Below are 12,374 nucleotides of genomic sequence, written 5' to 3' on the forward strand. Positions count from 1 at the left end.
TTTTATAAGCGCTTCATAGCGCATAAAGCACTTAACTTCATAGTTAACTTTGGAGAAATAACTTGGTTTTCGCTATGACATTAAGATAGTTCCAGTGACCAAAAAAGTACCTCCGATTTGCTATCACACGAATACCAATAAGTAAAAACAAGATAACAACAAATAAAAACAACAAATAAGGTACGCAGAAATACAGAAAGTGAATGACATTGGGCTACGGAAGTGCTACCCAAAATATTGTCGGACCAACCGATCCGAAGTCCGCTGCAGTGACGTAAGCAGCTGTAGCGGACGCAGTGGAGCCAGCAGTAGGGATCCAGGTGGGACCCTCGCTAACTCCACTTATCGCTGCCCGAGTACACTCATTGTCGCTGCTCTCCGAACATGCCCACAGCCGTGTCTAATTCTATTTTCGTCTCCTAAAAGGTTGTTTGCAATTTGGTTTTAGGCAAATCCTGAATTAATTTATTTTCAGGGCTCTCAGTGGAACTACTTTAGTTCTACTCACGTTCACTTGCAGCGATCTTAACGGTTACAGTACCCATAGTTATGGAACAGTAGTCGCGAATGTTGGTATCGGTCTCCTGCGACTACGTAAATATAGTTATTATAACTTAGTGAAACTTTAGACTCAAACCAGTGTTATAAACATATGGGGTGTTCCAAGCACTGGTTTGAGTCCAAAGCACTTGCAGTGCAGCACAGCACTTGAGTTGATCGATTTACTCAAACATGACGACTGAATACATCAAAACCTATGAAGTACAAAGTGAGCTGGAAATGAATAACCCACCAGGAGTTCGTATTTCCAGAGACTTTCGTATTTGCGGAAGTTGTGTGCTTATCCAGTGACGATACTTACAAGATCATCAAAGCAAACACCTATTGAGCACTCCTTCTTCAATTGTATCGTCCGTGCAAGCAGAGTCATATGTTTCGGCCTAAAGTTCGCGGATCTTGCAAAACTCAGAACCTCCTCACCATCTTAGGGAATAACTGAGGCGTTCATTCACATCACAAGGTTATGGTCAGCCTCGGTCAGCCGCTTGAAGCCTTTCCTGACCTGCTTATGTTGCAAGCCAGTGCTCTGAAGACGCACTGAGCTGGTCCAGAAGTGAAATCTTCGAGTAAGTTGAGGTGAGAAGATTCTCTGCAGAGAACGAGGAAGCCTGCCAAAATCCCACCGTAGTTGGTCCTGTGCAGAAAAGTGAACCGCGCAAGGAAGATGCAGCTGCGGTCCGTGCAGAACAAATGACGTCTCGTCACTCATGCGGTCGTCGCAGTTCTGTTCTTGCGCTCTGGGTTGCTGTCGTTTTATTCCTGTACTTTCTAACTTACTAGCGCTAACTTCGTAGTATAATCTAGGCTTGAGGCTAGATTATACCACACGCTGCACACCGTGCAATGGCCTCAAGCCTTACTCGCCTTACTTGCGGATGAAGATGTTGGAGATGCACATTTGCAAGGGCGATGACATCCATTCGAGAGGGAGTAACCTGCGTTCCACAGCAGTGGCCTTTAGTCCTTCTTTCTGTGTCGCATTTTCTGCTTACCCGAATTCGAAATAAACTGTGAGAACTTCTCCGACAGCTCTCTCTGGTTTGCGACTGGCGCTGTCACCTGACCATTTTTTCCTTGCGTTCAATGAATCAATCATTTACTCTTGGTGGTACTGCCTTTGCCTTCATCCCTTTTCTAAGATTAAATACTACAGCTCAGAGGTATCTTTTTGGTCAGTCGTAAATCTTTCTTCTTATTCTCAGGCTACCGCTGATCTGTTTTCCTTCAGAACGGCTAGACTGGAAAATGTCTTAAATCCAGTATAACTTCTATTTCTATAAATTTTTGTTTTATTCTCCAGAACACGTCGTTTAATGTTGAAGCTCATCCCCACCTCATATCTTTCTCGAGCAGATTTTGAACTACCATTATTAGGGTGGAAATCAGGAAATTTGCTGTACTTTCTAGCCGTACAGGATCAGTTGGCTGTAATTCTCAGCCCCCTTATTCGTGAATGATGTTCTTCAAACTATGTTTTAATATGAACTGGATGTTCCCTTGATGAAATCACTCACTGGAAATACATGCGGTTTTTAGGAATGTCCGGACTGAGCCGCGCTGTTCTAGCCGGCAGAGCAAACCTACGTCGAGCGATCCAGAGAAACTCATCTGGAGGTTTTTATGGTTCCCAGAACTTTGATGGATTCAAAGAGACGATGACAGGGACCCTCAAGCAATCTCACAGTAAGCATTGTTGATAATATCTATGTGAATCTATGTTAATTGCTAGTTGGCAACTTAACAGCAACAGCAACTTAAGGCAACTTCACCTCTAATAGCACAATCACTACTTACGAATTATCAAAAACAAATGTATTTCACATGTAGAAGAAAACAAATATTTGTCCGTATTCCAGCTTCGCTTGTTCACTGCTGACTTACTTGACTTAATCGGCGGGCTGATGTCATCGCTTGACGCGATTACCTGCATCTTCGCCGAGGTGTGCCGTCCTTGAACACAGCTCTGCCCAACCTTCTGGATCTTCTGCAAAGAGCTTGCACAGCTTCAATCCATTCGCCGCTGTTCCTTATTCTGCGAAACCTTACGTCTCGTCTGAACTGCCTATCCACGCCGAGTGTCTTCAGGTCCTCTTTCACCACCTCAGTCCAGAACTTCCGTTTTCGGCCAGGTGGCTTCTTCCAGCTCGAACCCGACGAACTCCTCAGAACTCGTTGAACAAGGCGATCTGCCGGTCTCCTTAATATATGACCAAAGAAGCGAAGACGATTTACTTTAAGAACTTTCGATGGCGGTGCAAGATGTTGATGTCTTTCACGTGTCATCCGCCGATATACCACATCAATTTCTGCGTAAAGATCTTCATTGTGACATACCCTAGGCCAAAAGTAGCCAAGTAGCCGTCTAAGCAGCTTTCGTTCCGTGCAGTCAAGCCTCTCCATAGCCGTTGATGGTGCTGCCCAAGTCTCCGATGCGTACATCATGATGGGGCGAATTGCCGATAGGTAGACTCGCAGATTGACTTCGTTGGTGATGGGGGTCAACCACAGGCATTTCGTTAAGGAGTTAAATGCAGAAGTGGCCTTAGCGCATCTTTGCTGAACATCTCTCTCGTAGCTGCCATTGTTCTTCAGCGTACAGCCTAGGTAACAGAACTCATCGACGAGTTCTATCGGTTGTCCGTCCACCCTGATTCCCGTTCGTGGTCTCGAAGAGATCCACATCTGCTTGCATTTATCAGGGCGTAGGCGTAGTCCGTAGGCTGCAGCCAGCTTCGATACAAGGTTGACAATATGTTGAAGTTTCGTACTGCTTTCCGCGAATATAACAACATCGTCGGCGTACTCGAGGTCAGTCAAGGGGCACCCTGATGGTGCTAAGACAATGTCGGCAAGACAATGTTCGACTGTTCTTCGCATAATGTCATCGATTGCGAAATTGAACAGGAAAGGTCCTGCGCTGCCCCTTGTCTTACTCCAGTTACCACTTCAAACGGTGTTGTACATCCGGCTGGTGTTCGAACTGCAGCAGTTGTTCTTGTCATTAAGCAAGCGAACGAACTTTCCTGGTACTCCATTGGCGCCCCTGTTCACTGCTACTGAAACAAAATTAATTTAATATTTTCCATCCATTCACTTCGTACCTTGTGCTTCCCTTACTGTTTTCAGTCGAAAAAAATTAGGTTCACGTAGTGACTTTCATCTTTTTTACCAGAGTAATTGCAAGTTATAGGAGCTGTAGTCAAAATTAATTTCTTCACCCTTGGCGGATCAGTCATACATATGTTAGCCAGAACCGGTGCTCCCAAATCCTTCACTTTTGGACCGTAGGCGAAGGGATCCTCTTCACTTGACATGCACTCCACGAGCCGGACCCCCCACCTGAGGAGGGTCCGGCTCCTCTCTATCGCACCTATGAGATCAATCTTTGAGTGACGCTTCTTTCATGTTCTAAAAAAGAGAGCTTTAAGAGCTATCATAGTATTGGGCCCCGAAATCTGGAGTTAATTGCAAAATAATGTTTTGTAGTTTTTTTTTTGATAACTTTAAGTTCTCATAAAGAACGACGCCTTAGGTTTCTAATCAGATAGAATATTTGCGGAGATTAGCAGATTCTTTAATACCGCGCAGCATGGAACTCCGAGGGCACGGTTCGGCTGTGCATAGTAGTGTGGAGTACAATTGATACTGTTCGCTACTCCAGTTCCCAATTTAGTCCCCCACTTCGACGTCTGCAAAACTTCTTTGTAGTCTAGTGTGACCTTGGAGACGAACAACTATGTTCCACTTGTCAGTTTTAAGGGTTGCACTTTTGTTTACATCGGGCTGTAGTGATCGATCATTAGGGCAGAGCGATTGTAAACATATCCTAGTGACTTTGGTGGTGATTTTCGAAAGCATTAAATTGAATTTGTAAAAATTTGATCTACGAACAGGTTGGAGTTGATTAGAAATTCTTTCATCTGATACTGAATATTTCTACCTGCACATCTGCAAACAACGTGTTTGCTAGCCTAAAGCGGTTGTACAACTGTTCTCATGTAACTGTAAGTGCCTGAAAGAAACCGCTTGTCCCATATTGCACAATGGATCAGGTTGGTCAGCAGCAGCCCATATTTTACATGCAGCTCTTAGACGTAGACAAAAGTCTACCAACAACTGTTTTTGTTGTACTTTAGCCCCAAGAGCACTTAAAGTCTTTGTCGAAGTTCCTTACAGATCTTATTCAGAAAATTGATTCCTTGTCACATAAAACGCTCAGATCCTCGGTCTATGAACTCTTTTAAGTAGTTCTTGTGCTATGCAAACACAGTAAAAATGGAACTTCCAAATGATAGTTGTTCTTACTTTGAAGGGAATTTTTGAGTCCTAACTCCATACGATTTTCACGCCAAGATTGGGTTGAGCTTCTCTTTCTTGGCCGTTATTCCAAAATAATGTTTACGAATGTTCTTGTGTATATATAGAAATAACATCCATTCCAAAAGGTAATATCGTAAGCGTAGTTTAAGTCAGTGAAGGATAGTTGATTAGTTGATCCTTCTTCAGCAGCGAAACAGACTTGGAAGAAGATCTTCTATTGGGCTTCCATACCTTGCTTGGCCATGACCATGTACGCCGCTTACAAGGATCATGCTCATCATATGGCTCATGAACGCCCTGAATATGTTCCATATAACTTCTTGAACGTCAGGAATAAGGTTTGTATCTTCCATGTCTCTTTCAGTTCCTCCTTCCTTTTTTTCTTACTTTTTTAAAGTTTATTTTTAAAAAGTGTACGAAACCTATGGCAGGAATGATTACAATTTTAGCCATTCCCATGGGGAGACGGCAACCACTCTCTTTTCCATAATAAGGCCGAGCAATATGTGCCTGGTGTTGGATACGAGGAAGATCGAAAAAACCATTAATCTCATCGATATTCAAATTGTACACATCATTTGCCCCAATTTGAGGATGTGCCGTGTGTTGCTGGGCCCACTATTTTAGGTTCTGATGTAGTCGCTCCAGAAGGGAATTCATCTTTTTTTTTTATTGAAGAGTGCTAAACTATTCTACTAACTGTAGATAATGAAGTCATGTCTCCAAAAAATGAAGTTGTATTCCGAAATGTGTTTCTCTTATCGGATTTGGCGCTGCCTTTGTGGTTGTACGGTGAACTGTTGCTATAGATAATTTCGATTTGACACACTACAGCACTTAGAATTAGAGGGGATTCTGTTGATATCAGCTCTAACATCTAAAACTTGTTTGGTTTCAATAAAAACGAGTCACCAATAGTGTAACTTGAAATAAACTAAAATCGAAGGATCTCTCTACTAAAAGAGAAACGTCTTGAGTAGCTGTTCAGAACAAAAGCAAAGTAATTTATAACGATATGTTCGTATAGCTTTTCACAGATTTTCGATTTTGTATTAGATCCTCATTTCGTTCAAAAAGAATACTTCTATTTTCTAATGTTATATTCAGGTGGAAGTGAAGGAAAACTTGGTGTGCTTTAAGTTTTTTAAGAGGTCAACGAAATTTATGGAGATATTCAAGTAAAGTTTAATTCAATCGCACGTAAAACATTGTTATGCAGCCGAAGAGCAAATTCGTTCAGAAATTGTATTTAATTATTCTAAAAGTCGAACACGTGTGACATCCATCCGCAACATTTTTTAAAATGAGAAACCCCAACTGAATATGAATGAGTAGAGGACACTCGCAAAAGAAGTGGAAGAAATAGAAAAGAAATGAAAAACGGAAAAGAATAGGGGATCTATGCACGACCGCAATGTTTCTTGGTTTTGTGGTTAAGAGTTGTTGAGGGGTTACTCAGAGAGAAGTAGAAGAGCATAAATGAAAATGAAGAGTTGATATAAAAAGGAAAGGGAATGGTAACACTCGTAAGCCCTTCTTTCAGTGTACGAGGTGAAAAAATCCGGCCCCATCGATTGCGGACGCTATTTTTACGCGATGGAAGTGGTAAACATCACGTGAAAAACAAAGTTACTCCTCTTCGGCATGGCCAGCTGTACGCTGACGCCTACTCTCTACCACTACTCGATTGTCTAAAAATGTTTGATGACATTTTCTAGCATGCAGAAGTGTAGATCTGCAAGAGATATTGAATCCACAATAGTTGGAATTGATTCGTAAAAACCGACAAAGCCGTGCGGTAAAGTGAAATTTATCGTTTCCTCGATGCATCCATTGCAGTCTCCTACTTTACGGTGTTCTTGGTAGAAAGTGATTTTTCTTCCTCAGAATTTGCATTCCTTTCTTGTTCGCCATCCGGATAGCGCTAGGTTTTTTTCAACGTTAATTTTTGTGTGCATTCCAATGGAGATTAGATTAGCTATCACCCTACAATCACTTTTCAAAGGCGATAACCGTATCCACTCATTTCTGAGTATATAACGAAGATTTGCACTACGAATCCTATGTATTGCGTGATTGAAGTCCGATGAAGTTCTTTGACAGTTTCGCCAAGCATAGCATAGCATAACATGGCATGAATCAGAAGGAATTCTGGTGCACCCAATACTTGCAGGAGTAGCTTTATCGTGCCCCAACAACAATGTCTATGTCTCTTGGGAGAACAGAGATTCATCTCAGTTCAAGTTCAAAATTTCATGTGCGACATATTATCGATAAACTGCCCTGGCAAGAGACGTACACGTTGTTGCTGGAACACGACAGAACTACTCCAACAACTATTGGCTGCATTTGAATTCCTTCTGATTTATGCCATATGCGCTTGCCGAAATTAAAGGAAGTAAGAGATCAGAATAGGCTAACAGTTTCTTCTGGATTACTGTTAGAACAACTAAACGTCCAATAATTAGAAATTTCGGATCGGTTCGCTCTTTCAATCTCTGCTCAACTTGTTGCTTTCATGGGAAGGGACGACGCAAACTTTGGAAGGCTTGCCGCTCGTCCTATAACCTCTCTTAACATTTTAGGCAACGTTTTTTGTCATTTTGAAGAAAAAAAATGTACTCGCTGCCGAAAGCGTTTAATCGAATGAGCTAGCTGTGTCGTCGCTGGAGTTTGAGCAGAGGAAGAGAGAGTGTGTCAAACAGTGAATCAATGTGCGTTGCATCCGACCTCACGCACACTTCCTGGAACACTTCTCAGCATTTGGTGAGAGATTTCGAACGGAAGAAAAGTAAACTTCACTATTTGCAGAGTGACGCGCTTAACAAAGAATTGTGATCGCGACTGACTTCGCATTAGATTTTATCAGATCATGTTACAAACAAAAGCGAACCGCGTTGCTGCGATTTCGTTGCTCTTTGGGAAAGTCTCAAATCTGCGTCAGTAGAACATAATAATCAATTGTGTCCCAACAGTTTTGTCGAGACGTTATTGTAGCCGAACGTTGATGGAAGTTTTACTTAAAGGCATCACCCCACGAATCTGGAGTGGTACGGATTTCCGGTGGAGTATTCGTAAGCGGGGTTGTAGATTATGGGGAGGAGGGTGATTCCGTTCATTTCTTCCTAATTGCCGTAGAAAATGGCCTGGAAGATACGGCTTCGAGCGTTCCGGGGCTCTATTTTCGACAAGGAGTCCAATTGGAGCGCGCCAGCCCTGTGCGGCGCCGCATTTTCCGGGCCGTTTTTTACTGCAAGGAAAGAAGGGAGAAATGAACGGAATCACACCCCTCTCCATAATCTACTATCCCGTATACGAATACTCCGCCTGAAATCCGTACCACCTCAGATTCGTGGGGTGATGCCTTTAACAAAGAGTGGAACATACGTTTGAGCAGCTTCTGAGCAGCTTCTAGAACATTCTGCGAGATCTCGCTATAATCGGCTTCGAGTGTTGGAACTGTCACGCCAAAACAATCATCAAGACGAAAAGTTAGCGCAAAATCAGTACGGCGTGAATCTGCAAACAACCTACAGCAGGGAGGGAGCCACTACCTGTTTTGGGTTCTACAAAACTATTACAGAGGAGGAAAACGAATGTAAACGTCGTTTGGCTTCATCCAAAGAACTCTAGTTGTCCTAGAGCTGAAAGAAACCTGGTTGTCTTAGAGTTGAACGTAGACATTGTGATATTCATAGCTCACTCGCAGGGAACTAATATCTTGTGGTGATACCTCCTTTTTGTTTGTTCCGTCATATTACCTCTTCTCGCAACTATCGAATAACCTCCTCTTATTGACTTCCGCATCTTCCAGCTGGTTTGACCTTGACTGCCGTCCGTCTAGGTTTTGGTGGATAAACGTTTGTGAATCACGGAAATTGGTAAACCCTTTTACTTAAGGCCCTCCATCATTCCGTGTGGGGTCCCACAGTGTCCATTCCGCCTCGTACTATGTTGGTGTTCCAAACCCTAATATGATATGTAGATAAATTTGCATTGGGGGAGCACATATCATAAGAAGGTTTTTGACTTTCTGTAGTAGGAGAACGACATGTCCGCCATGTTATCCACCACGAAAAGGCTCCGCCAACTTCCGCTGACGATATAGTGGTTGCCGATTTTTTAAAAATGTTCTGACTCAGACAAAGTGTGTTTAGTTGAATAGTTGAAGATACTAGAGAATGAGAAGGGGCTAAAAGTGCTGACGCTGAAATCTCTGAAATGATCCCATCAAATCTCCTTTCCACTACTCATTGTTGCTTGTTTTGTTTCGCTGTTTCGCATGTTTCATATGTTTCGTATCGCTTGATTACACTCGATATGAACACATCTAACGCTCTACAATCCTGGACAGAATGTTTTCGGAGCTTTTGACGACATTTCCTGACATTTTAGGCTAGAAATGCTGCGCTTGCTTCCTCGAGTCATCATTTCGGAGTCGAGACGAAACTCCAGTGGAAGCTTCTATGCGGGCAGAGATTTTGATAACTACAAGAAGGGGTTCCTTACTTCTCTGAGAAGCAGCCACAGTAAGTTCATACACTTCGATGTCGACATTTTCCTGCAAGCTGTGGATTCGAATATCTGTCACCGTAACTTTTTTTCTGCTTTACGTAATTGAAGAGAACGCTCCAGTCTTTCTACAGTCGACGTGAAGCGCGTTGTAGCGCGACGACGCGATCCTCTGTGGAGACGCGTACTGAGCTCCTTCTACAGCGGAACACTCCTGATCCTTTTTTTCAGTTTTTTTCCATGTTTTTTTCCCACATTATAGTCTAGGAGTAAGAATTACGTAGTCTTAACGAAGTCTTTCTCTCTAATTATATCGTTTGTTTTGCTTTTAGGGCGCCTTTAAGGTTTTGATTTCTGGAGATTCGACTCCCATCCGTTTTTTTTTGTATGATTGTGCATGTATAGCGTTTGTGTTAATAGGAATCATGGTAAATTCTAAAATTCGTCCTATAAGAATGCTAGCTGTGCGCTTTCACACAAAAAGGATGAAGATATCCAAGTTCTGAAAACTGAAGTCTGTGAGTAGATGACTAGGAATTAGGAGAAATTCCTAATTTAGCGAATAAAGATTTCCCTACGATTTTTCCAAAATATGAAAATTCTGCGCAATTACACAAAAAATGGGACGGAAACTGATCTCTAAAATTAAAGTCTCAGAGACGCCTTAGAAGCAAAAAAAAAACCAAGGAACAATTGGAATAGGACTTGTCTAAGACTGCGCAGTCCTATTCATGCGTTATCACAAAAAAAGCGGAAGCCACAAAAAGAAAGAAAAAGAAAGAAAAGAGGTTCGAGGAGTTTTTCGGTTGTTGCAGACGGAACTCAGTGCAGGCCTTCACGGATGACGCGTCGTGTAGTCGCGCTACAACACGTTCTACGCTGTTGGTATCCACTATTCTGATCTCATTTTCTGCAGACAGTGAGACCGTAGTGGAAAAGAAGAGAAATTCTTTAGAATTTTCGTAACTGAATCTAAAGGGAGGGCTCACATAAATTTCCGATGTTGGATTCTCTCCGGTGTTAGGTAGTGTTCGCAGCCAGTTCGCAAATCCCGAGCAGAAACGCAAAACACTTCCTGCAGATAGGTCAGTAGTGCCAGAGCAACCGATAGCTGATGGCGGAGAAACTCTTTATATCCAACAGACTGACGAAGTGAAACGAGAGAATAAAATGAACTTCATTACCTGTGCAGATCTAAAAAGTTGCTACATAGGGTAATTTTACCTCAAATCTATTTCACGTAGTTTCATATAGTCAACCCTACCGGAGTGAAGAGTTGCATCGTTGGGCGCACTGATCAGTGCGCTATTACTGGCCAGTCTGTTTCTAGTATTCCTAGGGGACATTTCACGTTTTCGTTGTCATACTTGCGAACTACTCTTCGAATTCTATTGGTGGAGAGAATCCAACGTCGAAAATGTCTTCAAACGCTGCCTTTGAGAATAAAGAACTTCTTTAGAAAAAGTTATGAGTTGTCAAGTCAATCGATTCAGATTCAAAGGAGACATGGAAGAAAATCTTCTATGTGGCTTCCATCCCGTGTCTTGCCATCACTATGTATGGCGCGTACAAGGAGCACAGCCACCACAAGGCACAGGAGAGGCCGGAATATGTGGAGTACCCGTTCATGAATGTGCGAAACAAGGTGAGTACCTGACGTGATGACTGAAGTTTATTTGTTTTTTTTTCTGTTCGGTTTTATGTGAACGAAATAATAGTGGCGTAGTTTTATAGATTTTTGCAAACAGAAAACTTCATTTACAGTTGGGTCAAAAAGACCTGACTTATGGTGCGTTGGCCGTTGTACCCGACGAGTAAGGGTGCGGCCTTCCACTCAATTCCGCATTCGAGCTAATTGTTAGGACCAATTTACAGTCGTATTCGTAGCAGATTTTGTTTGCGTTGGCATAATCCTATCATGAAGGCATCCCCTTTGATCCTTTAGTAGGAATTAGACTTTTGTCCAATCGTTGATACACAGACACTTGGTGGATGAATTAAAAGTCTGTTAGTTGTTACAAACTAAAATCTTAGAGACGCTTTCACGTTTAATACAAAAAATCAAACCTCTAAAAGAAAGAATCCTAAATTCTGTCTTGTAGAGGTTTGATTTTAGATTCGTCTCAGTAAAACAAACCATAAGCAAGCAGCAAACAAACAAGCCAGCAGCCAAGAAGAACGAGAAACTATAAAAAAAGGGAAGAAGAGTCCAGAAAGATATAAGAAGTAGAAGTATATGAGTTCATATAGTTCTAGAAGTATTTAAGTATAAGTCCCATATCGAAATCGAAAGGACCGACTAGCGTTCACTTCCAAGAAGGACGTAGTCAAGCGCTCACATCACGTTCGACATCGATTGCACCAACTGGTACATTCATGGAAAATCACATATAATCACGAAAAAACGAATAAAAATCGTTTCACTTTCTGTGGCAGCGCTTATGTCACAGTGCACCATAAATCAAGTCCTTTTGGCCGGAGCACGGATCAATTAATTTTTATCCGCATTACAGTAATTCATGGTTCATTCACGTCGATCTTATTTCAGCCGTTCCCATGGGGCGATGGAAATCACTCGTTGTTTCATAATCCACGCGAGCAGTATGTTCCTGGCGTTGGATTCGAGAAAGAGCGACACGAAAAGGATTGAGCTCAATCCGCTCGTGATTGTCGGGAGCATCCGAAGCATCTAGTAAGGACACCAGAAACTTATTGTTACCTCACTTCAGTAGACTAGTATGTACCAACAGAAGTTCGAATTTTTAATGTTGAATAGAACTAGTGTGAAAATGTTCATCATTCACAAAATACAATAAAGTTTGAAAAACTCGGGTACAATGCTTACAGAGGATTAAAGTAGCTGAACCGGTGCGTATCACAACATATTGCTGTCCCTATTACACAACTACTACGTCGCGCGAAATTTTTTGTAATATAACCACTGTTTCAAGCGCTTTTTTTCTGCGGGTATAAACTCCACA

At 42.1% G+C, this 12,374-nt stretch overlaps 3 protein-coding genes across 4 annotated transcripts; 2 read left to right on the forward strand and 1 right to left on the reverse strand.

The window, feature by feature from the left end:
* Positions 1–342: 342 nt before the first annotated feature.
* Positions 343–1,481, reverse strand: RB195_009910 (uncharacterized protein; the record flags this gene model as incomplete). 2 transcript variants are annotated; one of them, XM_064190679.1, is made up of 5 exons in its annotated part: positions 343–419; positions 509–584; positions 863–941; positions 1,064–1,150; positions 1,399–1,481. In XM_064190679.1, 5 exons carry the CDS (start codon positions 1,479–1,481, stop codon positions 343–345), a joined length of 402 nt encoding a protein of 133 aa, XP_064048261.1. The 2 variants fall into 2 exon arrangements, with proteins under 2 accessions (XP_064048261.1, XP_064048262.1); XM_064190678.1 differs by lacking the exons at positions 1,064–1,150; positions 1,399–1,481 and adding an exon at positions 638–739 and having other exon boundaries at positions 863–931.
* Positions 1,482–2,099: 618 nt separating this feature from the next.
* Positions 2,100–5,429, forward strand: RB195_009911 (uncharacterized protein; the record flags this gene model as incomplete). Its single annotated transcript, XM_013443818.2, has 3 exons — positions 2,100–2,244; positions 5,068–5,219; positions 5,331–5,429. The coding sequence occupies 3 exons, from the start codon at positions 2,100–2,102 to the stop codon at positions 5,427–5,429; spliced, it is 396 nt and encodes a 131-aa protein (XP_013299272.2).
* A 3,854-nt stretch (positions 5,430–9,283) lies between these two features.
* RB195_009912 (uncharacterized protein) lies at positions 9,284–12,043 on the forward strand (the record flags this gene model as incomplete). The annotated part of the gene is made up of 3 exons (XM_064190680.1): positions 9,284–9,410; positions 10,887–11,038; positions 11,942–12,043. The coding sequence occupies 3 exons, from the start codon at positions 9,284–9,286 to the stop codon at positions 12,041–12,043; spliced, it is 381 nt and encodes a 126-aa protein (XP_064048263.1).
* Between the last annotated feature and the right edge of the window lie 331 nt (positions 12,044–12,374).

The sequence above is a fragment of the Necator americanus genome, chromosome III (genome assembly GCF_031761385.1).
Source record: "Necator americanus strain Aroian chromosome III, whole genome shotgun sequence".
NCBI classification, from domain to species: Eukaryota; Metazoa; Nematoda; class Chromadorea; order Rhabditida; family Ancylostomatidae; genus Necator; species Necator americanus.